This window comes from Astyanax mexicanus, chromosome 1 (assembly GCF_023375975.1).
Source record: "Astyanax mexicanus isolate ESR-SI-001 chromosome 1, AstMex3_surface, whole genome shotgun sequence".
NCBI classification, from domain to species: domain Eukaryota; kingdom Metazoa; phylum Chordata; class Actinopteri; order Characiformes; family Acestrorhamphidae; genus Astyanax; species Astyanax mexicanus.
Genome location: NC_064408.1, coordinates 100,084,897 through 100,111,088, shown reverse-complemented (window position 1 = coordinate 100,111,088; position 26,192 = coordinate 100,084,897). Strand labels below are relative to the sequence as shown.

General features: G+C 38.7%; 1 protein-coding gene across 4 annotated transcripts in view; it reads left to right on the top strand.

The window, feature by feature from the left end:
• The window catches only part of cnksr2a (connector enhancer of kinase suppressor of Ras 2a), a 177,036-nt gene that overhangs the window by 128,176 nt on the left and 22,668 nt on the right, over positions 1–26,192 (top strand). For all 4 annotated transcript variants that reach the window (XM_049462856.1, XM_049462835.1, XM_049462846.1 and 1 more), the window contains 5 exons: positions 8,859–8,907; positions 12,797–12,972; positions 15,019–15,092; positions 16,260–16,399; positions 20,823–20,926. In XM_049462856.1, coding sequence (XP_049318813.1) covers positions 8,859–8,907; positions 12,797–12,972; positions 15,019–15,092; positions 16,260–16,399; positions 20,823–20,926 — 543 coding nt within the window. The remainder of the gene's footprint in view (positions 1–8,858; positions 8,908–12,796; positions 12,973–15,018; positions 15,093–16,259; positions 16,400–20,822; positions 20,927–26,192) is intronic.

Here is a 26,192-nt window from a genome sequence, read left to right as displayed (position 1 = left end):
TTCTGGGATGTTTAGGGCTTTGAGACTTAGCAGTTCCAAAACATTAACTTTATTCTTCTTAAAACAGTTCTTCAGTAGTATTGTTATTTTTTCTAATACCATTAGTAAGCCAATGTAAACAACATGATAACCACTAACCACTGCAACATTGTATCCTTAGCAACAGTATACTGCTAAAACCCTAGTTTACTGTAGATCAATTCAGTCATTAAAATGAGTATCCGAACACGTGTTTGTTGTGATTCCTATTACCCCCAAAAGTTCCATTAAGTTTCATTAAGTCATTCAATTTCTTTGCAATTTCACACCATACATCTCAAACTGACATTGTTTACATTTTATTCACCCTATTATGCAGAAACATCAGAGGAATTCCCTATGCCCTTGTTTAATATCATGTTACGTCAGCTATTACTAAGATGAGTACAGGAATAACATCGCCCATCCCTAATCACAGCTCTGCTCCATGTGTTTGAGGTAGCAGCATTTAGTTACAGTGCAGATAGCATCGTCCACCCGAGGGACATTTCGGGTCCCTCCTGTCTTCTCTCCTCCACAAACGCAGTTCTATATATAGAGGCACAGAGGTGTTAAAGGTGTCAGTGTGTGCGCTCAGCTGGAGTGTTGACGTCCTGTGTTAGGGTGACTTTCACTGAGTAGCTCCTGCTGCTTCTGTTTACACACACCCTCCAAAGGGTGAGAAGGGTGTGTCTCTGTTTGTGTGTGTGTATGTGTGTGTGTAAGAGAGAGAGAGAAAGTTTCTCTACCACTCATCATCCAATCAAATGGAGTTTCTGCTCTTCCCCTAATCACAATTTGTCATCTGGACATTTGGTGAGCTGGTTTTGATGTATGGTACATCTAGGGCACTGATTCCTTGTGTAGTCCCTTGCGAAAAGGAAGTTTACTTAAGAGCATTGAAAGTATGTTCAAATTAGGTAAAGAATACTAAAATTGCATTTTAAATTTAATATACTTGATATTTAATATAAAAATACACATTAAATATATGTTCTCTGTATTTCCATAAAATGTATTTTTGTGTTGATAGAAAATATATACTTTCCACATTAAATACAGCTTAAAGTACACTTTAGTGTATTTTTTTTTCCAGTAGCATTAAGGTGTACACAATATGTGCATCAATAAGTAAATTACTACATTTACATTTTACTTCAAAAAGTGTTTGAAAAAAAACATACTTAAATCTTCGTAAGTTCACTGTCATGTCCTGTCTGTTCTCTTGTCTGTATGTTCTCATGTGACCCGGCTCCTCTGTGTTTCATTCCCAGTGTTTTTCCACTCACCTGTGTTCATTTGTAGCTCCGCCCCTTCGTCCCAGGTGTTTCCTGTTTCCTGTGTGTGTGTGCACCTCTATTTAAGGTCCGTGTTCCATTTCCCCGGTGTCGATCCTTGTACGTTTATCGTCTGTCAGTGCTCTATGTGTTCCCCAGTTTCCTCAGTCCTGTTTTCAGTTTATTCCCGGTGTATTTTGTATTTGTTTTCTTTAATAAATCCCTTTTTTGTTTGCATTTGCGTCCGCCTCCGCGTCCTCCCTGCACCCGCACCTGACATTCACAGAAGTTGTACAAACAAAGCACTCAAAAGCACAATATAATGCTTTTATGTTGTGTTTAAATATAGCTTAATTACAACTGAAATATACTAAAGTTTCCCTAAATTGTTCAAAATTTGCAGATTTAGTATTTATTTAAGTACATATTTTAATTTTACTTTCCTTTACTTTACTTTACGTTACTTTTAAAAAAGTATACTTAATACACTATTTTTATTAAAGATGTAGCTGATTGAGGCCTTTAGCAACATGCTGCCAACAGACTGGCAGAGACTAAGTGACCTATCTGCAACACTGCCACCAGTCTGTTTTCATGCCTGCCCCTGCATCATTTAAATAGCAATGGTGCTTGTGAATATATCTACATTAATGGGCGTGGTGGTCTTGAAGTGAGTTGTGTTCAGGTAAATTCATGGTGTATTGCTATCTTGGCCACGGAAAACACAGGTGCACCACTGACTGGATACAACCTAGGCAGACATTCACAGTGAGATATTTATTGTACTTTTATATATTTATTATAATCTTTTACAGCAACAATAAACAGAATACACACTAAAATAACACTGCTGTTCCCAGAATTGACCTACTAGTGCACCTTCACATTGGAACATGCAGGTCAGGTTCCTCAGCTGAGAAGCATTGAACACGTGTTGGTAGCTGCACTATTTAAATCGCTCTGAATAGGAATGGCAAGAGACACACTGATTGGTTTATTTCACTTTACGCCCAAAACACTGATGATTAATTGAAATAATTAGTTCATGTAATTTGCTTGTTGCAAGCCGCACAAGACATACTTTTGCCATTGTTATGATAGCAAAGACAAACTGACACAGCCTAAATCAAGCTGCACAGTTGATGGTTCACCTACAAAGCACTAAAATAGGGCCCTTATTTTGAAGTTTGTTGCAAAAGCGAGCAACATTAGCTTTATATAACATATGACATTAACCATGAGACCTTATTTAAAGTAGGATTATTTGGAGAATTGGTATATTCTGCTCTTGGGCTCCCCAACTCATAGGGTATTACCTCAGTGGATGGTTTGGGAACCCCCACACCTGTAGAAGTTGTGAGGTGTTATCCTGTGAGTGATTTTGAAAACTGACCAGAGTGCAACATTCTTTAGCTTCCGTGGGATGTGGCAAAAGCCATGGGACAATAGCAGGTCTTCTGCCATCACTTTTGGCATGCCAGTGTATTTACTATTCGAAACCACCAGTGAATTTACATCTACATTTACTGATAATGGTAAAATAGTGTTAAATAGTTTTCTTCTGAAACTATTTGTTCTTAAACATAATATATAAAGTTGAGTTAACTCAAAAAACACCCTGTAATCAGTTACTTTATCATTTAGATTAAGATGTACTTAGTATAAGTAATAGGTTTTTATCATATTCGTTTAAGTGATTTGAATTAAGGGAAGTTCACTTTATGTTTTTTTGTCTGCAACAGAGTATTCAGAATAAAACCACTGTGTATGACTTATTTAACTGTATTTTGCCCAAATATTAAGATCAAATTATGAAGAATAATCAGCAGAACTGGAGACTATGAGATCAGTGTTCAGTGATGGTCAGCTGGTGTGTTGTGTAGAGCTGCGTAACTCAGTTTAGAGTTGATTTTGCTGCCTGTATTCTGCAGTGCAGAAAGTGAGAGAGAGCAGGTGAGCGAGAGAGCTGTAGTGTATACTGCAGTCACTGGCTGTTCTGAGCCAGCGCTCTGACCTCTCTTGCACCAGAGGAGAGTGTTTGCTTGCTCACTTGATCGACTGGACGCTGCACACACACACACACACACACACACACACACACACACACACACACACACACACACATTCTCCAAAGGAAAGCACTTGTCGGAAAGCTTTAGACACAGTCCAGTGCGTCCGGTCCTGTTGCTTAATTCCTGCGGCTGCTAGCTTAACCCAGACATCCAGGATTTGCTGATTTACTACAAGAATTTAAAAAGGCCTCCTGATCGCCCATCACTCAAGTCCAGTTCAGTGCAGCGTGTGGAGGGTCGCTTTCCACAGATGCTGCTGCTGTTTTCCTGCTGCGGTTGCCAGCGCCGCTGCTCTTGCGTGCCCGGTGAGGCCACTTTTTTGACCGTGTTTTTGGAGTCGCTGGATGTGAATTGACAGCAGGTTCCTACTTACTCCCCGAAGGCAGCGCTGCGTTTTATGAACAATCGTGCTGAAAAGCAATTCCTTTCTCAATTTAGCCTCTTCGCTGTTCTGAGAGAGCTGTGCTGCATTTCTGTTTTTTTATTTCTGACCCTGGAAATAGAGGGGGAGACTGAGAGGGACAGGAAAAGGAGAGAGAGAGGGAGAAGATGGAAATGATGAGAAAGAGAAAGAGAGTAGTCATAGAACAGATGAGAGGATGATAGATAGTAGGCTGGGGACAAAAAGGAGAAACAAAGGGTTGACTTTAAAAACACATTAGGGATCTGTATGGCAACACTTTTATTAAAAAACTGTTTCTTTGTGTTTCTATTTTGCTCAAAAATGTCCCCTTTACACTATGCACGTGTTTAAAAATAATAATAACAATAATAAGTGCCTGAATTATTTAAATCTTTTGTTGATAGTACTAATTTAAGGAAACAAAGATTTGTTCAATATCATTTTATTTTTATATGTTACACTGCAAAAAATGATATATTAGCAATCTTGTAAAGTCTAAATCATTTTTTTTATTGAGCTTAATGTTATCACACAGGCCAGGACCAGGAGAGATGCACGCTGATACAGTTTAAACAGTTTAAATAGTTTCTTAACAAAGAGAAAAGGCATATAAGGAGAGTCAAGAGCAGGCAGGGTCAATACCAGTAAAGCAGCATAAACAAACAACATACCAGGGATTAGAGAAGAGGAGTAAGCAGGGCCGGTACATGGGTAATCCAGAAGAAAGGGGATAAGGCAAAAAAGTAGTCAAAAATTCAAGTGAGGTCGGCAACAAGAAAACAAGTAATAAACTGGGCATGCCAAACAGGGTAATAGATAAGAGAGAAATGGGTCAAAAAAACAAAAAGCCAATAAACAACAAGAAATGCGTTGTAGAAGAGCTGGAGAACCTGAGGCAATACTCAGCAACACAGATTAAGCAGATCAAACTGAGGGGTATTGATACTGATAACACAGGTGCAAACAATCAAAAGCTGGGTGAACCGGAACAACGTAGTGTCACATGATTTGATGATTCATTCTAGTCCTGAGTGAGAGAGTGCTGGGAAAAAGAAGTGTATGTGCTCTTCAGAGTCCAAAGCAAACATGACTGACAGGATGTAGTTTTTTTAGATTATTTAAGTTTATTTTAAGTGATTTTATTTTATCTACTAAAAGTGTATTTTTATGTTAGTAAATAGTTGCTTATTTTAAATTGAATTCTGTACTCTGTAATGGTGTTTCTTTACTTTTGAGAGGAATTGTGGTGATGATCATTTAATGCGCTTGTTGCTAAATGCAACCAAATCTAGTTAAAACACTTCTCTGGACAGTATAGACAGTTATTCCAACAAAAGCAGGATAAATACTTTTATTACCCATGATTTCAATACTTTGGTCCAGAGGGTCCTATTTTATTGGCAGGACTTCTCTACAGAGACTGACAAGCTGTGAATTTGCACGTCTGTGTCAGCAATGGGTGCAACTTAAAGTAGCTAAATGTTTTTATTAGAAGGAGTATTCACAAACATATGGACGTGTGTAGAGTAGAGTGTGTGTACAGATGAAACACTGTGCCTTTTTTATTATGCAGTTGATATACTGCTTCTTACCAAACACCATTTTTCTAAGTAAAACTCCTCGTGGTACAACACCTCTAAAGTTCTGGATTGGGAAAAGAAAAGTTGGAGAATGAGTTACATTACCGTGACCACAGTGTTTCTAAGGAGAGATTCATCACCTTCCCATAATTCCTTCTTTAAAGAGCGTGACTCACCAGGTGAAAGCAGCCAGCTGCTTACTTACCTCGGTGCTGACCCCTCAACATCAGCACCGACCCGCCGTCCTGAGCATCCTTCAAACACACACGACAATATATCAATTAATCCTGACCCTATCACCACCTCTTATTCTTTCTCTTATTCTCTTATTATCTGCCTTTTTTCTCTCCCTTCTCTTTTTTCCACTTCCTGCTATTATATTAATTATAAAATATATATTGTTAATTAATCCTAAGAATATATTAATTATTTTTTCTCTTACTGTGTTTCCAATCTATTCATCCATCCATCAACTCTTTGTCATCTTTTCTCTTTGATTTTTTTATTTTTCCTCTCTTTTTTGCTCTTTATTTTTCTCTATTTTGCTCTCTATATTTAATTTTCCATCTATTCATCTTGTTCTTTTCTTTTTCACTCTCTCTAATCTTACAAGATCGTTTAGTCTTTCCTCTTTTACAGCCTCTTTTTTCATCCATACCTAATAATCAATCCATAGATCCCTCTATCCCTCAGTCTGCTCTGTGTATCTTCTTTTTTCTTTCTTAAAATTTCTGTTTCTCAAATATTTTTATTATTTCCTTTCTATTTTTTTTACAATATATTTTCCATCCATCCATCTTTTTTCACACTCTCATCATAGTATTTCCTCTCTTATTGTCTTTTTTCATTCATTCATCCATCTATTCAAAAGATTGTCTTCTATTATTTTTTCTTTTTCACTCCCTCAGCTTATACTTCATATCTTAGTCTATCCTCTTTTTCTATCTTTTTTCCATCCATCCAGTCATTCCTCCATCATCCAACCATCCACTCATTTATTTCTTTCTTTCATTGTTTGTCTCTCTTATATTCTTATTCATTCCTCTTTTTACAATAATTTTATTCTGTTTCTCTAATCTTTAATTATTTCTATTCTTGTAGTTTTATCCATCTGTCTGTCTATTTTCTTTCTTTTTGGATCTCTCTGGCTTTCTGTTTCTATCTCTCTCTGTTGCTCTCTTTCTTCGGGTCTGACTCTGAGTTTAATCTGTCATAAGTAGGGAGTGAGAGGTCAGTGGGTTGTTGATGTGTCGTGGTGTGATTGAACAGTGGAGTAAGAGGCTGACAGACTCTTCTTTCTCTTTTCGTTTCTCTCAGTCGCTCTGCCTCTCCCTCACACTCTCCAGTCAGAGGAATCTCTCAAATTGCCTCTCTCTCTCTTCCTCTCTGGCTCTGAGAGCAGGGCTGAGGTGCTGAGAGCTCTCTTAGAGACAAGGCCAGGCTCATAAAGAGCATCTTCACTCAGCCGTCCCGTCACATCACTCTGCTGAGACTGGACCTGACTGCTGTAGAGTAACACACACATGCTCAGACACAGTTCACACTACAGCACTTTCTCTTCCTCTGTAACTAAAACACCAGCAGCACAACCAGCTTCCAGTATTCTAACGGACTGAGTTACATCACCAGTGATGTAAAGAGTCTCTGCTTTACTGCTAGGAAGAGCTCTTTAATGTATTTATACTGTATAAAGATAAATAACAAAATCATTACATTAGTGAGATACAGTAAATACAATTACGAAACAGTTTGTCTGTGTCTAAAATGTTCTCAACCATGTCTTAAAAGACAAGATTCTTGGAAAGGAAGACAGACTGTCTTATCTGATTCCATATCCAGTAACATGCAACCTTAAAACAAGTTTTTAACCATAAAAATTTTCTTTTGAATATGAGTTTCCCAAACATACATTTAACATGGTAGTATACTAAAAATAAGTATAAAGTATATATAGTATAAGTATGATTTTTTTACATTGTAAATTTAGTTAAAGCTTTACAGGAACACCTGCAACTACTGCAACTACCTGCAAATACTTTAGATTCTTCTACTACAAATACTTCATTTATTTTTGAGTACAGATCTGCAGATCTCTTGGTATTTTAATCTCAGTGTCTTCAAGAGGTAGAGTCACCTGGAATAGTTTTCTCAGTGTCTTGAAGGAGTTTCTGGAGGTGCTGAACAATAGTTACTGCTTTTTCTTCACGCTGTGAAGCTCCAGCTCATCCCAAATCACCTCAAATCACCATCTCAGTTGTGTTTATGTTTGCACGTGCACCTCACAGCACTAGGGTCTGTGGTTCAAGTCTGTATCTGGGTGGACTTTCTATGTTCTCCCAGTGTACACGTGTGTTCCCCACTGCTCATTAAGCTCCATTGGCTACCAGTTGCTGTTAGTATTAAATTCAAAGCTCTTACAATCGCCTACAAGGTGATGAAAGAACAGCTCCTTCCTACCTGCACTGATCACTCCTGAAGGCTTACGCTACCTCCCGGCCGCTGCGCTCCTCCAATGAATGTCGCCTCGCTTCACGAAACAAACATAAACACAAAGCAATCCAGACTGCTCTCATACAGAGTTCCCCAATGGTGGAACAAACTACCTTCCACTACCAGATCAGGAGAATCTCTCGCTATCTTTAATAAACTCCTGAAGACAGAGCTCTTCAAAGAGCACTTACTCTCCTAACACCTCTAACTAACTACCTTCCACTACCAGATCAGGAGGATCTCTCGCTATCTTTAATAAACTCCTGAAGACAGAGCTCTTCAAAGAGCACTTACTCTCCTAACACCTCTAACACACTAACTACTTCTAACCTCATTTCCTTCTTCCCCTCCTTCACTTCTCTATCCTATTATTTCCCTTTGACCTCCTTTTATCCCTATCCAAAGATGTTTTACCTTTAACTTCTATTACTTTTGTACTTCACCATTGTAAGTCGCTTTGGACAAAAGTGTCTGGAAAATGTAATGTAATGTAATGTAATGTAATGTAAATGTAATGTGTTTCCTTTAAGGACTTTATGTTGATCAGGTTACCCTAGAGTGTGTATGTGTGTTTGTGTGTGTGTGGATATATGCCTATACACAGATGATCAAAAGTAAAAGATTGTGTGTAGAATGACGACTGTAAAGCATCCTTTGGTTTCCAGACAGGTGCTATTTACAGTAAGTTTAGTTTTATCATTTAAACAGGGGTCCAAACTTTTGCATACAGCTTTACTTTCAGATTATTGAAAACAATACACCAAGATATTGTTTGAAATTAGTCTGATATTTTGGCCATAAAATGTAAAATATTTATGAATATAAACTGAAGCAGATATAGTTGAATGATTAATAGGAGTTGAAACATATATGATGTATGTTTACCTACAGTAATCTCCTGTTACTGAACACTGATTACTGGAGCTGGGTGAACTGTGCAGCAGTGCTGATTCTGTTTTATCAGAGCTTCTTTCATCAGAACTCATGTTTTTGATGTTATCTGATGTTTTTCCCCCAGACGTTCCAGGGATCCTCCCTGTTATCCAAGTCCAAGAAGAAGAGCAAAGGTTTGTGTGAATTTTTCATAAAGTTGTGTACAGTATTTCTTTCACATTCATTGATTACTAGGGGTGTCACGATCTCGATATTTTATCGAAATCGAATCGAAATGAGGTCACGATCTCGAGTATCGAAGTCAAAAAGAGGATCGACGATCCCTCCCGCGCGCGCTACGCAAATAGCGCAGCGCGCTACGCAAATGGCGCGGCACCAACACAGCGCATCCTATTCATTTACATAGAGATAGCCACTGCATGAGCGCAGTCGGCGGGAGTGTGATCACTGTTTTTTATCTGTCCGACGGGGGAGGGGGGGCGGGGGTTGGGCGCGCAGGTTTTGTATCTGTATCTAACGGAGGGGTGGGTGTGCGCAGGTGAGAGCGTGTGAACTCGCTGAAATGCGTGTGTCAGTGTGACTTGAGAACACTGACTATAGATCACAGTGAGGTGGATTAAAAATCTTAAACTTATAATTGACTACACCTGTTGCTTTCCATTGAATTAAAAAAACATCTTTCTCTCAGATAAAGTAAACACAAGCGTGTTTCTGACTAAAATAAAAGCTTTTCAGGAGAGATATAAGTTATGTGTAAATATTTATAAGACAATACCCACATCACTTATCTAACCAGCCTGTACTGATTTCTGCCCCCCAATAATGCTTTCAATAACCTCTTGTAACCCCTGGGAGCCAGGGGTTACACTCTAATAGCCTTTAATAGTCTTCAGTAGCCTTTAAAAGACTTACCTGGTGGCCGTGGTGTGTCCACTAAACTCCGTAGTTATAAACATCCTGAGGTTAGCAGCGCGCTAACTGACCTGTTTATAATGTATCCGAGCAGTGCCTCCGTGTCGGCTGTTCTAACCTGCTGCTGTTAGCTGCTTGGGCTGAAAGATGAACTGTAGTGAGCTGTATTATCCGGTTAGTGGGGTTAAAACCTTTATTTGTTTACAGAAACAGTAAAAACGGACTGGCTGAGCCCTGTAGCCCGTGGCTGGGCTGTACTGAAGTAGTGACTGAGTGAAGAGAGCGGGGCTTGTGCTGCTGCTGCTAGTGGTTGGATGAAGAACTGCAGCTTCATGTAATGAGCAGTTTCACCAGCCATCCACACACAGCTCTGATAAACTGCTTGTTTTAATAGTGCACACTGTTGCTACCAAAAAAAGTCACTAGATGGCATTACCATATATATCTTAATAAATAATAATAATAATATTTATAATATTTATAATAATAATAATAATAATAATAATAAATATATTATTTAAATTTTATGAGGCATAAAATAATAACAAGAAAAAAAAACAAGAAAATCGAGAATCGAATCGAATCGTGACCCTCAAATCGAAAATGAAATCGAATCGAGGATTTAGAGAATCGTGACACCCCTATTGATTACATAGTGAAAGGTGTTATTCAGTCCTTTTGCTGCTGGCCATCAAATGTACATTGCCCTCCTCAAAACTAATAGATAGATAAATATGCTGTAAAACATCACTTTCTCCATAGGAAAATATGTAATCTATGGTAATATTTAGTTAATTTATTGTACTTTAAAGTGGCAGTCCATATTATTTACTTTCTAAACTGAAAGCAGAGGCATTTCTGAATAAAGAAAGGATTAAATATTGGGTTTAATGGTACCAGTGTGCTGAAACGACCATCCCTGCTAAGCCTAATATATTCATATTTCGTCGCTGTATGCAGGAGTTCTTCAGGCCAAGTCACGTGTCTTAACATACTTAGGTCACACTTACAGCCTCTAAAAGAGGATCTGGCTCAGTTTTACTGAATGCAAGCGGCTGGTGGAGCAATGGAGACTTCAGAAGGGGAAACTCATTCTCATTCTCTCATAGTAAAAACAAAGTGTGTAGTTAAAGTGAAGTTTCTGACTGAGAGCTCTCTCTCTCTCTCTCTCTCTCTCTCTCTCTCTCTTTCTTTCTCTGACTGAACATAACCTGGAATTGGATTCATCCGCTCTGAAAGGAGACCGCATCACACCCACCCAGTTTAAAATGATTCTTCCACATGCTTGGTGCAATTACCCATTCTCACCAGAGAGGGCCCTAAATCCCAAAAATCAGCTTTTAAATAAGCTTAAAATCAATTAAAACTATTACAATAAATTACTTACAAAATATATATATATATATATATATATATATATATATATCTGCTGTAGCAGAGCGATTTACAGCAGAGCCTTTTAACTGTAGAATTTTATGTATTAATTTATTTTTACTTTTAAATTAGATGATCAAGCTAGAAATATTCTTAAGGCCATTTTGCTAACGTTTCACAGAACTGTCAATAATTATAGAGAGTCCTGAATTTTTAAGCTGTTTTGTACGAATAGATGTTAAGTGATATTAGGCATTAATGTGTGTTTTAACATTTTACTCAACATGTTCCCTGATGTTATTCATTTATTTAGCTCCTGCTGGTTCTCCTGCAGAGTTTCATTGCAGCTAATCAAATCCACCTGATTCTCATTTTCAGACGCCCCTCAAGGCTTCATAAACTGAATTTGGAGTTAAATTATTAGATTATGAATAATTAAAAGCTGCTCAGTGTGAGAGACTATTATTAACAATGAGCACGAAGGCTTGTCCATTAGAATGCATGTTTTAAGTTGGCTTTGACATAATAGTGTATTAAAGGGCTCATTTTCTAAATTTTTTAAATGTATTTTATTTTCATTTCTGTTCATTTCTGATGTTCGTGTGCATTCAGGTGCCAAAAACTGTATGAAAATTTTTTTTCACCTTGCCTTAGAATAAAACTATGAAACTGATTGGCTGCACTGCATTGTGCCTTAATGTTACAGCAGAGATTGTTCAAGATTAAATAATTAGAGCAACATCAGTGTGTGAAGCAAAATAGCTGTAAGCGGATATATGCATTGTGTATATTCCCATATTCAGTCTAGAAAATCAAGAAGAAAAAAATATATTTTTAGAAAAACGTCTAATTTGATAAATAGTTCATTACTCATTTAAACAATGATACACTCGATGTTCGTGCTTTAACATGTAATATTAGCACTGCTGTGCTGCGGTCGTAGCAGCCGAGTACCGTACTTAAGCACAGCAGTGCCAATATTACACATTATAGCACAAACCTCAAGTGTATTATTGCGATTATAGCACAGTTCCACTATCACTGTTTATTAAAAGATTTTGTTTTAAAGGGGACAGAAAAATATGATCTGTTTGGTTATAAAAACTCTGCGAGCTAAAATAGTTCCATTGCTGCTCTGTTTGTAGCTGCGTTTGGCTTGTAAGCACTGCATCGTTGCTAGGTTACCTGTATGTGGTGGAGTAATACAAGGAGAGCCTTGGTTACAGTGCATTACCGGCTGATAATGACACACATAGAACGCCCCTCAGACAATCACATTGCAGACACACTTTTTTATATACTGTATAAAATGTTCAAGCAGTGACATTACACAAAGATTAAATTAAATACTTACTGTTTATTAGCAGAGGTGGGAATCACAGGGCATCTCACAATATTATCAACACTGTAAATCTATAATACTCGATATATTGCAAGACAATTCTCTACGATAGTTCACAACATCTGTGTTACTGATCAGGGTGAGTCTTAGGGAGAGCTTAGAGAGAGCTGTAGAGCTCATTTGTTTCAATAAAAATAATATCTATGTTTGATGCCTTTTTTATGATACAATCAAAATAATATATCACAATATCAATATATTGGCTCATCCCTATTTATTATAGCAATTATTTTTGCTAATTTGTCATTTATTGATATATTAAGCACTGTGTACATTCTTCATAGACCTCTATTCTTTCATAAAATAATTTGGCGTATAGTATAATTCAGACTCTTAGATATTTTTTATTTAATTTTTATGTGCTGGTTTTGCAGGGGGACCCTTGTCGTCCATCAGTAAGAGGAGAATTTCGTGTAAAGATCTGGGCCGGGGAGACTGCGAGGGCTGGCTGTGGAAGAAGAAAGATGCCAAGAGCTACTTCTCACAGAAGTGGAAGAAGTACTGGTTCGTCCTGAAGGATGCCTGTCTGTACTGGTACATGAATGAGGAGGTTAGTGCTTCTACAGATCAGCCAAACTCACCTCATTAAAAATGCATTGGAGCCTGACGGAGACCTGTCTGTTCCAGTGGAGCGCAGCAGAATTTGCACTTGTTGTTGTGGATGTTAGCGGGGTTCTAGTAAAGCACTGCAGGTATGAATGGCAGACATCATTGTTTCAGAGAGAAACAGCATCACTATGTGAAATATTGAGGACGAGCTGAGCTGAGCTGAGACAAGGCTGTAATTGGTGTTGGATCAGTCCTCTGGTGTGCGGATGAATTAATCCCAATTCACTTTAACAACCAGCAACAAAGCACACCACTGCTCCATCCCACCCACAGCATCCCTGAGCACTGATCCAGACAGATCAAACACTGTCTCTCTCTCACTCTCTCTCACTCTGTCTCTCTCTGTCTCCTGCTCTTTCTCAGTTCAAATTAATGACCCTGAATCTGGCTGCTACCATTGTGGCCTGGACTTTTGACAATGTCTTTAGTCCTGTAGTCTGTAGGTCTGGAGGGAGGGACTTGGTGTAGAGGCAAACTGTGGTATTGAGGTTTGTTATGAAGAGGGAGATCTTGGTGTACTATTTGTACTTTTGATTTATAGAGAAGAACTTTGGTGTAGTTTAGGAAGAAGTTGTTGGGAGTGTGGTGTGGTGTGAAAGGGAGATTTGGTATTCAAGGAGGGTATTTGATGTATATGGTGGATTTGGTGTAAAAGAGGTTTATACTTGTATAGAATTGGGTCATTTTGCTGTAGGATTGGGTGATTTTGGTGTAGCTGAAAGTGATTTTAGTGTAGTTAAGAGATTTGGTGTAGGGTTGGGTGATTTTGGTGTAGCTGAATGTAATATTGCAGTAGGGGATGGTGATTTACCTGTAGCTGAAAGTGATTTTGGTGTAGCTGAAAGTGATTTGGTGTAGGGTTGGGTGATTTTGGTGTAACAGAACGTAATATTGCAGTAGGGGATGGTGATTTTCCTGTAGCTGAAAGTGATTATGGTGTAGTAGAGAGAGATTTGGTGTAGGGTTGGGTCTTTTTGGTGTAGCAGAACGTAATATTGCAGTAGGGGATGGTGATTTTGCTGTAGCTGAAAGTGATTTTGGTGTAGTCAAGGGAGATTTAGTGCAGGAGTGGGTGTTTTTTGATGTAGAGAAGGGGAATTTTGCTGTGAAAGAGTGTGACAGGAGTGAAATATGGATATTTTGGTGTTGGAGAGTGTGAAACTGGTGTATAAAAGGGTGATGTTGAAGTAATAGGGGGGCTGATGTTGTGGAGATTTGGTGTAGTAGAGGGTAATTGTAGTGAGTGTACAGTAATGAGATTTTTTTATTGTAGGGGAGAGTAATTTTGGTGTTGAATAAATGTTTTTTGTTTTTAGAGGAGTGTATTTTTGATGTTACAGAGGCAGAGAAGAGTTTCTGAATAATATAATTTAGGTGTATAAGATGTTGCTGTAGTAGAGGCTGATTTTGATGTAGAAGGCGATGTACTACTGTAGGTGCTGAATTGGGTGTGAAGTGGGTGATTTTGGTGCAGAATAGAATGATTTGGGTGTAGAGGGAGAGAATTTGGTGTAAAGGAGGGGGATATTGGTGTTGAGGAGGGGATTGTTAGCGTAGCTCTGGCTCGGCTGAGTTTGGCTGGTTTCAGGTCTGGAGGGATGTCTCAGCTGCTGCCTGGCTGTGCTGTAATTGATGATCTTGTGCGAGGTGCTGGACTGCATGGGTTCTGCAAACACAGACAGGCTTACAGAGCCCTGCAACGGTTTATGTCTTTCATTTATTCCCATAAAGTCCCTGTCACGAGCCTTAAAGTGCTGCAGCAGCGTCTCTCTGCACGAGAGGAATGGAGCCAGGAGGAAAGAAAAGGAGGAGGTGTGACTCCTAATGAGGATGGAGGTCTCATTACAGCTGTGTGTGTGAGTGTGGGTGTGTATGAGAAAGAGAGAGAGAGATTTGCCCTGACATTCTCCTACACTTTCATCAAAATACACCCATCTCTCTCTCTCTCTCTCTCTCTCTTTCTCTCTCTCTCTCTTTGTATTTTTAGGATGAAAAAGCTGAGGGCTTCGTCAGTCTCCCAGAGTTTAAGATTGATCGTGCCAGCGAGTGCCGCAAGAAGTAGTAAGTGCTGCACTGTACATGCGCATATTAGAGAAAGCAGACCAAAAAAATGCCATTCTCTGAGTTTTTACAGCGCTTATTATTCCAGAATTTTATGGAAAATAATGCAGACTATTTGAGTTATTCATAAGCCTGGACCCACTTTTGAATCCTGGCCACTTTAGAGGGTTTAGTACATGACTTTTTTTGCACTGGCATGTAGTGTTCTAGTGTTAAATACAAAATACAGTACAGTACAGTCAAATACAGTACAACCAGTGATGTACGTAACATGTACCTTAGTAACTCGTTAGTCTAATCTGACCGTTGTATTTTTCAGTATCGAGTAATCTAACGCGTAACTATTACCAATCCAGTATTCAGATTAAAGTTTCTTATCCAATTCACTGTGTGTTACTTTTTTTGTTATTTTCCTTAGTAAAAAGATATTGTAGCGTCCGTCTGGAAGCAGTGAAAGCACGTGTGGTTTCAGATGCAACCACAGCAAAATAACAGCAGGCTAGCAAGCTAACAAGCTAACAGGCTAAAACAAGCACTCGGCCTGAACACACACACATGCAGTGCTTTCGCCACCTCTCAAACCCACACAGACCCTGCACTCTCTCCACCTCATACACAAACACACACACACACACAGCGAGCCTCCCTCTCTCTCCACCTCACTCAACACACACACATCCCCCTGTGCTCTCTCGCCCGCCCCCTCTACACTCTCCCAGTGCATGTTTAATCAGTCATTAAATACAAAACATTACTGCAGATTCAAAACAGTATATTTTTACTTTACTGTTCTTGCGTCTCATGGAGTGACATCTGGCCTATGCTTTTTTAAGTAATTATGTCATCACCGAGTACAACTATAGATGTTATTAGAGTATCTTTTACTTGAGCATACTCACAGTTAAACATCTTACAAACCTAAATACATAATGTTTTATAATATGAAAGATATGAATATTTAATATGTTTTAGGGATTTAAGGGAACGTGTAAGGAATGCATTATAAATACAGGATTGATAGGAAATGTTTTTACAGTGTGATGGAAGACAATTTGATGTCTCTAAAACAGAGAATTGTGATTAAAAATTCACTGCTCTTATTTATTTAATTTATTTTAAGCTCACAGGGTGTTTTCTTTCCCAGCCGCTTGTTTTTTTCTGTTGCAGTGCTTTTAAAGCGTGCCATCCCAAAATCAAGAGCTTCTTCTTCGCAGCCGATGGAGTAGACGACATGAACAGGTGGCTGAGTCGGCTAAACATGGCAGCTGCAGGCTATGCAGAAAGAGAGAAGATCCGTCAGGAGCAGGGTAAGGGGCAAGGACTAGAGCTTCGCCCGCAGCGGATTTTGGAACACCAGTATTAAACACAAAGCTGTGTAGATGTGAATTGACCTGAGGCTAAAAAATATTAGAACATATGACAGCAACCATGCTAGACATTTGCAGTTGCAGTATAGAATGAATAGGTTCATACTAAATCCACCGTACTGATTTATGAAGGACTCGCCGGGGATGCAGAAATAAGTAAGAGATTCAGACTCAAGTCACACCTTGGTTAACTCACAAATCAGCTCAGACTTGCAGGTTATTGACTGGCAACTCAATTCAAACTCTGAACTGAATGCTTGTGAAGTTTCATTTTAAGGAAAAATCTAGAGGAATATTTGATTTTCCACCATATAATTGCATCTTCTCCTGACTGTTTGAAAACAGTCAGGCTGAGTAATTTGCTTTAAACCCATTTTTTCATAGACTCTGTGGTGTCAAGTTCAATATGCCTTCGCATAACTTTTATTAAGATTTTTATTAAAAATACTCGGTCTGATGGGTCTACTTAAAATGTTACGTGCAATAAATGTGATGCAGAAACTAACAATATTATCAAATACACTGCCTACAAATAATATGATAAGACAGATTTGCACCTTAGAAACTTCAGGCTTTACTGAAGAGACTTCTAGCTCAGAGACTGCAAATTTGACTTATTTTGGACCTGTACCTTACAGACATATGACCTGACTTGGATTTACACCACAAAGACCTGAGATTTGACTTGGAGTTGCATCCTAGAATTATACATTAGATACCTTTTATGTCGGATTTTCCCCCCCTCTATCACTAGTGATGCACCAACACCAGGATGCTGAAGACTAGCGCATACCTCCTCCGATACATGTGAAGTCAGCCACCACCTCTTTTTGAACTGAATAGCATCATAGTGCGCTCAGAGAAAAGCTCAGCGACTTGGTTCTGATACATCAGCTCAGACGCCTTGTGCTGATCAACATCACCCTTTGGAGTGATGTGGGGTTGAGATCACCATCTACCCACCTAGAGAGAGCAAGGCCAATTGTGCTCTCTCAGGGCTCTGATAGACGATGGCAAGCTACATAAACAGGATTCGAACTGGCAATCTTCTGATCATAGTGACAGCGCTTAGCCCGCTGGACCACTCTTAGCCCCTATACATCAGAGAGTTCTGCACCTCAGAGACTTCAAACTTAACCCAGATTCAAACTTCAGAGACTTGAGACTTCAAGAAACTATACAGACTTCAAAGACTTGTTCCTTAGAGGTCTAGGACTTGACTTAGTCTTGCACTCTACAAACTTTAGACTTGATAGAAGAGACTAGGACCTCAGAGATGTGATTTACTTAAAATTTACTTGAAATCATACACTTGACACAGCCTTGCACCTTAGATGTTTGGGATTGAACTAGGTTTCTGCACCTCAAAAAGGCTTCAAACTTGACCCAGATTCCAACTTAAGAGACTTGAGACTTGATTCAGTCTTGTACATCAGATACTTGAGACTTAGACTTAGACCTACACCTCACAGATTTAAGATTTAACCAGGTTCTTGCACCTCTAAAAGTAGAGCCTTGCACCTTACAAATGTTCACCTTAAATGTTCTGGATTTAACTGGGTTATTTCACTTTAGGGACTTTAACCTTGACCCAGACTCAAACTTCAGTCTTGTTTTAGATGTCTACCTTAAAGACTTGAGACTTGATTCAGACTTGTACCGCAGAGACTTGAGACTTAGACTTGGACCTACATCTCACAGATTTAAGGTTAAACATTTTAAATCTGAAATCTGTGAGGTATAGGTGAATGTTTGTAAGGTGAACCTTACAAACTTAACATTTAAAATTGCACCTTTGATACTAGAGACTTGCACCTAACAAACCTGCACCTTATATGTTGACCCAGGCTCAAATGTAGACTCTTCAATCTTGATTTAGATCTGTACCTCTTAGATATTTGCGATATTTACTATATAACCAAGTTCTGCACCTCAGAAGTTTAAGATTTTACCCATAGTTAAATGTTAGAGACTTTCGACTTGACTATGGCTTGCCTTTCAGAGACTTCAAACTTGACCCAGTACATTCAGACTAGCTTCAGGCCTTCACCTCAGAGACTTATAACTTGACTCAGACTTGCATCTGAAATATTGAGGAATAACTGAAATCTTTCACCTCAGACACTTTAAACTGAACCCAAGCTTTAACTTCAGAAACTTGAAGTAGACCCTGCCTTCTTGAGACTTGACCTAGATTAGCCCCTTAGATATTCAGTATTTAACCAGATTCTTGCACCTCAGTGACCAGACACAGCCCTAAACTTCAGGGGCTTCAAAGCTGAAATGAAGTTGCACAGGGCAAAATTGTACCTGGACCAACTTGTATAAGAAATTTTAATGCCACCAGAAATCTGGTCCACTGCAGTTTTTGTTAGCTGTATTTTTCTGCAGAGCTAAAATTACTGAGCTTTTAGTGTGAGCAGGATGCTGTACGGACAACAGGAGACGTTTCAGAATGAGGACAGTGTAGACAAGAAAAAAACAGAGGGGGGGTGTTTTGCTGAGGGAGGAATCAGTGAGGGGAATTGGTTTATTCCACTGAGAGCAGAAACAGAGAGATTGGAGCTGTCTCTGCACACACTTCCCCTCATCCCCTCATCATCTCTTCTTTCTTTTTAGCTTTCTTTCTCTTTTTGATTTATGGATGTGTGTTTCTCTCTTCCTTTTCCTTTTTCCTTTACTTCCCCTCTTTCTTGTTCCCTCTTTCCTCTTCTGATTCATTTTTACATTCCCTTGCACCCCCTCTCTCTGCAGCAACTCTTGTTGAGGTTTATGCTGCTCTCTCAGTGAGATAGATGAGCACTTTAGGAAGCACACACACATACACACACACACGCACACACACACACACACACACACACGTATAAAGCAGTGTATAGTAAAGCAGGGGGAGGCTGGGTGAATCAAGATGCAGTAAGTCATTCAGGATCTGATGCTGCAGCGCTGATCAACTTTATTATGTTCATGAAAGCAGTCTGAGTCCCGTTCGCCCTTCTCCTCTCTCCTCTCATATGGTCTCTCTTCTTCCCTCTCCTTTCATTTCTTCTCTTTTTCTGTCCTCTTCTCTCATCTCCTTCCCTCTGCTGTCTTCTCTTGTTGTCCCCCCTCGTATTCATCTGTCACTTCATCTCATTTCCTCTTCTGTCCTTAATTCCTGACTCACCTACCCTCTTTCTTCTTTTTATTTTCTTTCTGTTCCTCTCTCCCTTGCGTCTCTCCTCTCTTCTTATACTCTCCTTTCCTCACTGCTCGTCACCTCCCGTCCCATGTCCTCTCCACTTCTCTTATCTGTTTTTCTCTCCTCTTCACCTTTTGTACACCTTTCTCTTCCTCTCTTCTAGCCTCTCCTTTGTTCATCTTTTCACTTTCCACTTCTTTTCTTCTTCACTTTTCTTCATTTCTTTTCTCAGTTTTGCCCCTATTTCTTGTAACCTCCTCTCGTCCACTCTTTCTCCTCTTTACCTTTCATCTGCTCACCTTTCAGTTTTCTGTTTGTGTCTCCTCTTCACTCTTCTTCTTTCTACTTTTCTTTCCCATTAACTCTCTTCTCTTGTTTCTACCATTTTCTCCATCGCTCTTCTCTTCTACTCTTTTTTGTTTTCTGTTTTTCTCTCCTCTTCTCCCCTCTAATCTCCTCTATTTTCATTTTTCCACTTGACTCCTCTTTTTCTCTTCATTTTACTTCTTTTTTCATCTTTATATTTTCATCTTTTTCCTTCTTCCCCATTTCCTCTCTTTTATTTTCATTTTTTTCTTCTCTCTTTTCCCTCTTCTCTTCTCTTCTCTGTAACTTTTTTCTATCCCTTCTCTTCTCTTCTTCTCGTCTCATCTCTATTTTCTGATTTTCTCTCCTCTTCTCCCTTTTACTTTCCTCTTTTTTTTAGCTTTTTTCCCCCATTTGTTCTATTCTTGTGTTGTCTGCTCTGCTCTGTTCTCTTCTTTCATTCTCTATTTGTCTCTTTATTCTTTTTTTGCCATTCCACTTCTCTTTTCTCCTTTTCTCGTTGACCTCTTGCGGGTACTGCAGTGATCTGTGGGTGTGTTAATGTGTTTGTTCACATAGACGTATATATGAGTGTGTGTGTTTGTTTGTGTGTGTTTGTGTGTGTGTGTGTGTGTGTGTGTGGTACTGCTGGGAGCGATGCTGATAATTAAATTTGGGTCTCTGTGGGGAGACCTCTATGTGACTGTATGCTCCATATGATCCCCATGCTTTTATTTAATTACTGTTTACTCTGTGTAATTGTTTCTAACATGCGCTCTCTCTCTCTCTCTCTCTCTCTCTCTCTCTATCTCTATCTCTCTCTCACCTTGTTTGCTCTCTCTGTTTCTCTCTCTCTCTCTCTCTCTCTCTCTCTCTCAGCTGACTACTGGAGTGAAAGTGACCATGAAGACAACGAGACACCTTCTACACCCAAGCAGGACAGCCCCCCTCCACCTTACGACACGTACCCACGCCCCCCTTCGGTGAGCAACCACCTGTACCCACACACACAGATATCGAATAGCAGGCGTACCTTTGTATCTGTTTCTCAAAGTAGGAGGCGACACCACCTACAGCACCATCTCTGGGGTATTGTTCATAGCATTGGTCAGTAGTGAAAAGAATATACCTGATTTCATTGATCTTTCAGGAGCCTGGGGCTTCATCCTGGATATTAACATCTGTGTGTAGAAACAGGGTGTATACCTACAGTAGTAGGTAATATATTTTAGACTGTTCTATGCAGTGGCATTGGTGTTATTGCTATTTTGAGGGACATACAATACTTATACCACGTAGTCAATAATATTACAAGACACAAATGGAAATTACCCATATCTTTTATGGTAGTTGTGTATCAGGAATTTAATATGAGAAACTGCCCGCAAGGCAACAATTAAACAAAACACAACATATTAAATCACATACACACTAATAGATATTAACATTATGTATTATCGTTTTGGGTCTGGTTTGATATTAGAAACTGCTTATGAGGCACTAATGCTCCCACTAAACGCTGCTGTGTTATGATATTTTCATTATTATTTGCCAAATTATTTAAAAGTCCTTGAAATGACTGCAGTACCCATCGTTCTTGTGCGCCTTCAGCTGTCCCTGGTTGCTTGGCAACAGTTACATACTCCAGCGAACTACTGTATGTTATCTGTCAAAAAAAATTGGTTATTTTGATTCATATTCATATTAGCATGCATTTTTTATTTTTATGCAGTAAACTACACTGTAAAGTTGTGCATTATAGTGATTTCATGATATGCTCTTTTTTGCACTGATCCCAATAAAATCACAGTATCTTACTGTAGTCCTACACTGTGCCTGGCCTCAGAAATGACTGGTGTTTTTTTTAGTGTTAAAGGTTTACTCTGCTTAGTGTGGCATTTCTCCACCATACCTGAATCCAGTGTGTGTATGTGTGTATGTGTGTGTGTGTGTGTGTGCGCGCGTGCGAGGGTGATTGAGAGTGATTCAGACACCTAAATACAGGAGCACACTGCAGGGGAGCGAGTGGAGAAATCTGTCTCTCTCTCTCCTTTTCTTTCTCTCTCTCTCTCTCTCTCTCTCTCACTCTCTCTGTCCTTTCTGAGTCATGGTGCTATGAGTTCTCAGTGACAGCATCAGAGACACACTCTGTTCCGTCCTCCTCTTTTCTGTGCCTCTGCCAGCACACAGTGGAATACACACACTTCCATTTTCTATCTGTCTCTCCCGCTGTATGTCTGTCACTCTCTTTTTATAACTGCCAGTCAATGTTAATCATTTCTCACCCGTATCTGATTGGAACAAGCTGCGAATGTTGTTTAAAATGCACATTTTACACATTTAAATCTCACATTTAAACCTAAACCTGTCTTTATCAGTAGGGTAATTTTGAACACCTCTGTAAGTTGTGAGGTGTTCTCTTGTGAGTTGTTGTGAGGCTGAACAATGGCCAGTGTGCTCATGGCAAGTCGACGTGAATTATCAGAGTTCATTTCAGGCGAGGCCCAATAGTGGGTGCAAGATTGATGAAGTGTGCAGGCATTTAACATTCCATGATCAATCTTAATGGTACTTGGAATACATAAAAAAAACATTACCACCAACAGTGGACAGCACAGTGGGTGGTAATGATCATGACTGGTGGCATCTGGCTGGAATTGTCCATGTGAACAGACACAAGTGTCTTTGGCAGGAATCCACATCCATTCTGTGCAGTAGGCTCTAAACATACAGCTCTGGAAAAAAACAAGAGACCTCTTCAGTTTCTGAATCAGTTTTTTCTGATTTTGCTATTTATATGTAAATGTTTGAGTAAAATGAACATTGTTGTTTTATTTTATAAACTACGAACAGCATTTATCCCAAAATCTAAATAAAATGTTGTCATTTAGAGCATTTATTTGCAAAAAATGAGAAATGGATGAAATAACAAAAAGGATGCAAAGCTTTTAAACCTCAAATAATGCTAAAAAACAAATTCATATTCATACATTTTTTTATCAAGTTTGGAAATCAATATTTGGTGGAATAACCCTGTTTTTCATGCATCTTGGTATGTTCTCCTCCACCATTCTTACACACTGCTTTGTGCCACTCCTGGTGCAAAAAATCAAGCAGTTCAGGTAAATATTCCAGATGTTTTCAATTGGGTAAAATCAAAGAAACTCATAATTTTAAGTGGTCTCTTATTTTTACAGAGCTGTATATCCCACAGGTCAGTGCAGGAAGCCTTCAGCCCTTATGGGACATGGCAAAAGTCATGGGAAATGGTATTCATTCCTTTCCTGTGAAGTAGCATGTCAATGTAGCTTTGTCTTGTTTTTGAAAGGCAACCAATGCAAACCTGGTAATGCAACATATTTCCAGCTCATTCTCATATTTTAATAGCTCGTAATTCAGATGGACTCTTTTGCTTAATTGATTAAATAACAACTGTATCACCATTTGTCCTTTTAAGGGTTCATTTGAGAGCTGAAATTGTCAGTCAGAGCTTTGAGTGTGGAGTGTGGGTGGATTTTAGTGCTCTCTCTCTCTCTCTCTCTCTCTCTCTCTCTCTCTCTCTCTCATCGTCTCTCTGTCTCTCTTTCTCAATTCTCTGGAGTATGCTCTGTGTCTGGCTGAGCTGAGTGACCAGGCCAGTTCAGGTCAGTGTCCAGACTCACAGTATTTATAAATCTGAGTGAAGGGAATTGTGGACGTTACATAAACCTACACAAAAAACACCAGAGGTACAAATGAGCTAATTAGTGATTAGTCACCCATTTCATTTCTAATAATCTAATTACAGATATTATTTCTGATTCAGATTGAACATAACACTGTTGTTTTCTCTCAGTTCAGTAAGCTTAGCAAGTTCACTTCGTTGCAGTGTATGGTCTGCCTGTGGTCTAATGGGTAATTCCCTTTCCTTTATCACTGGAACAGGGGTGTACACACTGTTCCTAATGGCTTTATGTTAATATTAATATATTATTAATATATTAATAAATGCCTCTAAAAGTCTGATTAGTTCATTATTAATTTATTTAGATGTCTATTATAGATACATCATCGGTGCTCAACTAACATTTCGCTTACATTCACTCCTTTGTCTATTAAATGCAACTGAAGCCTAAGGTGAAAGCAAATGAAATTCAAATTCCACTTTCAAATGAATCAAAATTTTAGATTTTAGGGTTAGGTATTGTTAGATTTTATGTGTAGGATAAGTTTTGGGTTAGGGCTGGGTTTTAAGGTTAATATTAGGGTGAGGTATAAGGTTAAGTTCTGTAGAAAATCGTCTACATTCAGCTAACAGTTCAGTTTTATTTAATAGAAATACAGGTGAATGTTAGTTGAGCATCTATGAGGCCTCTATAATGTACCATCCAGAAAAAATGTGACCTATTTTTTACATATTTACACCTAGTACATGTCATTCTTCAAATATGAAATGTCCTGAAAAAAAGACATATTTTCTTAATATCACTTGTTGTGGGAACATACAGCTCTGGAAAAAAAAATAAGAGACCACTTAAAATGATGAGTTTCTTTGATTTTACCAAATTAAAAACCTCAAAAGGAAGATAGAGGATCATAAGCCAAGCCATCAAACCAAGCTGAACTGCATACATTTTTTTGCACCAGGAGTGGCATAAAGTTATCCAAAAGCAGTGTGTAAGACTGGTGGAGGAGAACATGCCAAAATGCACAAAAACTGTGATTAAAACCAGGGTTATTCCACCAAATATTGATTTCTGAACTATTTAAACTTTATGAATATGAACTTGTTTGTTTGCATTATTTAAGGTCTAAATGCTCTAAATGACAATATTTTTATGTGGAATTTGGGAGAAATGTTGTCTGTAGTTTATCAAATAAAACAACAATGTTCGTTTTACTCAAACATATACCTATAAATAGCAAAATCAGAGAAACTGATGGTCTGATTTTTTTTTCCCAGAGATGTGTAAACAGAAAATCTATTATTTTTAAGGTAAATTTGTTTCATTTATATTTTGTTTTTTATTTTTAAACTTGAGGGGGAAGCAAAATTTGCATAATTTGTACAAATAAATGCTATTTGATTTTATATTTTTTTATTAAAAGGCCATCAAAGCTGCAGAGAGCAGTGTGAGTAATATGACACAGGTGTTTATTATGCACTGGCTGTCTCTTATAGTCACTATGTAGAATGCTAATGAGAGGGTAATGTGTGTGTGTGTGGGTCTTGGCCACAGTGCCAATGGGCAGGTCATTCACAGGGCAGAGACCACCACAGATCGTCTTTTTCAGAAAGCACACAAAGTGCCCTGAGAGAAACGGGAAGGAGTGACTCTGTTAACCGGTGAATCTCCAGAGGAGGCTGCTCACTTTTCACTAGGGGAGATTACAGAGCAGAAACGATTTACACGGGTTTCCTATGGGAAAGAGACTGTATCTCTCTCTCTCTCTCTCTCTCTCTCTCTCTCTCTCTCTCTCTCTCTCTCTCTCTCTCTCTCTCTCTCTCTCGTACTCTCTTTTTTTCCTTCATTTATCTCTTATTCTCTCGTTTTTTTCTCTTTATCTCGCTCTCTCTAATTCTTTCTCATTTGCTCTTTTAACTGCATTCAGTTCTATTCATAGTGGCTTTATTTGGCACAGCTGCATGTAGTACATAGAAAACTATGGACAGCACAGACAGAACAGATTATTTTTTGTATTATTGCAGTAGTAATTAAAAAAATCCATTACATTATAGTTATACAGGTGAGGGCATGTTAAGGTCATCCTCAAGGTAGTTTAGTGCTTAAATTTAATATTGCGAATAAAGGGAATCAAAAATTGGGAAATAACAAAGAAATTCCATCAAATCTAATACTAACATTCATCGTTTCTGCTTTTCTTTAGCGATATCTCTTTACTTAATCCGCCTAAATCTCTCTCTCTCTTCGTCTTTTATCAAGCTTTCCTATTACTGTAAAAAGGGAGGAAATGAAAGGGTCACCGCCTCACCGTGGCTCTATTCACTACAGTATATTTACATCTTGTGAAAAGGTGAAAGAAAAAGCTCAATAGGTGTGCGTCACTGCCACTGCTGTCATAACAGCAGCCACATCCTTTTATTACCAGTCTATCAGTGACTAAACGATTCAGAGTCTAGGGAACTGCCTTCCAAAATTGACAAGTCCACTAATCAGTCACAGCATTCTTGATTCATTAAGATTCATTTGCTGATTAATTGCAAATCTTACTTCCTGTCTTCACTGGGAATTACCGTTAACGTGGTGG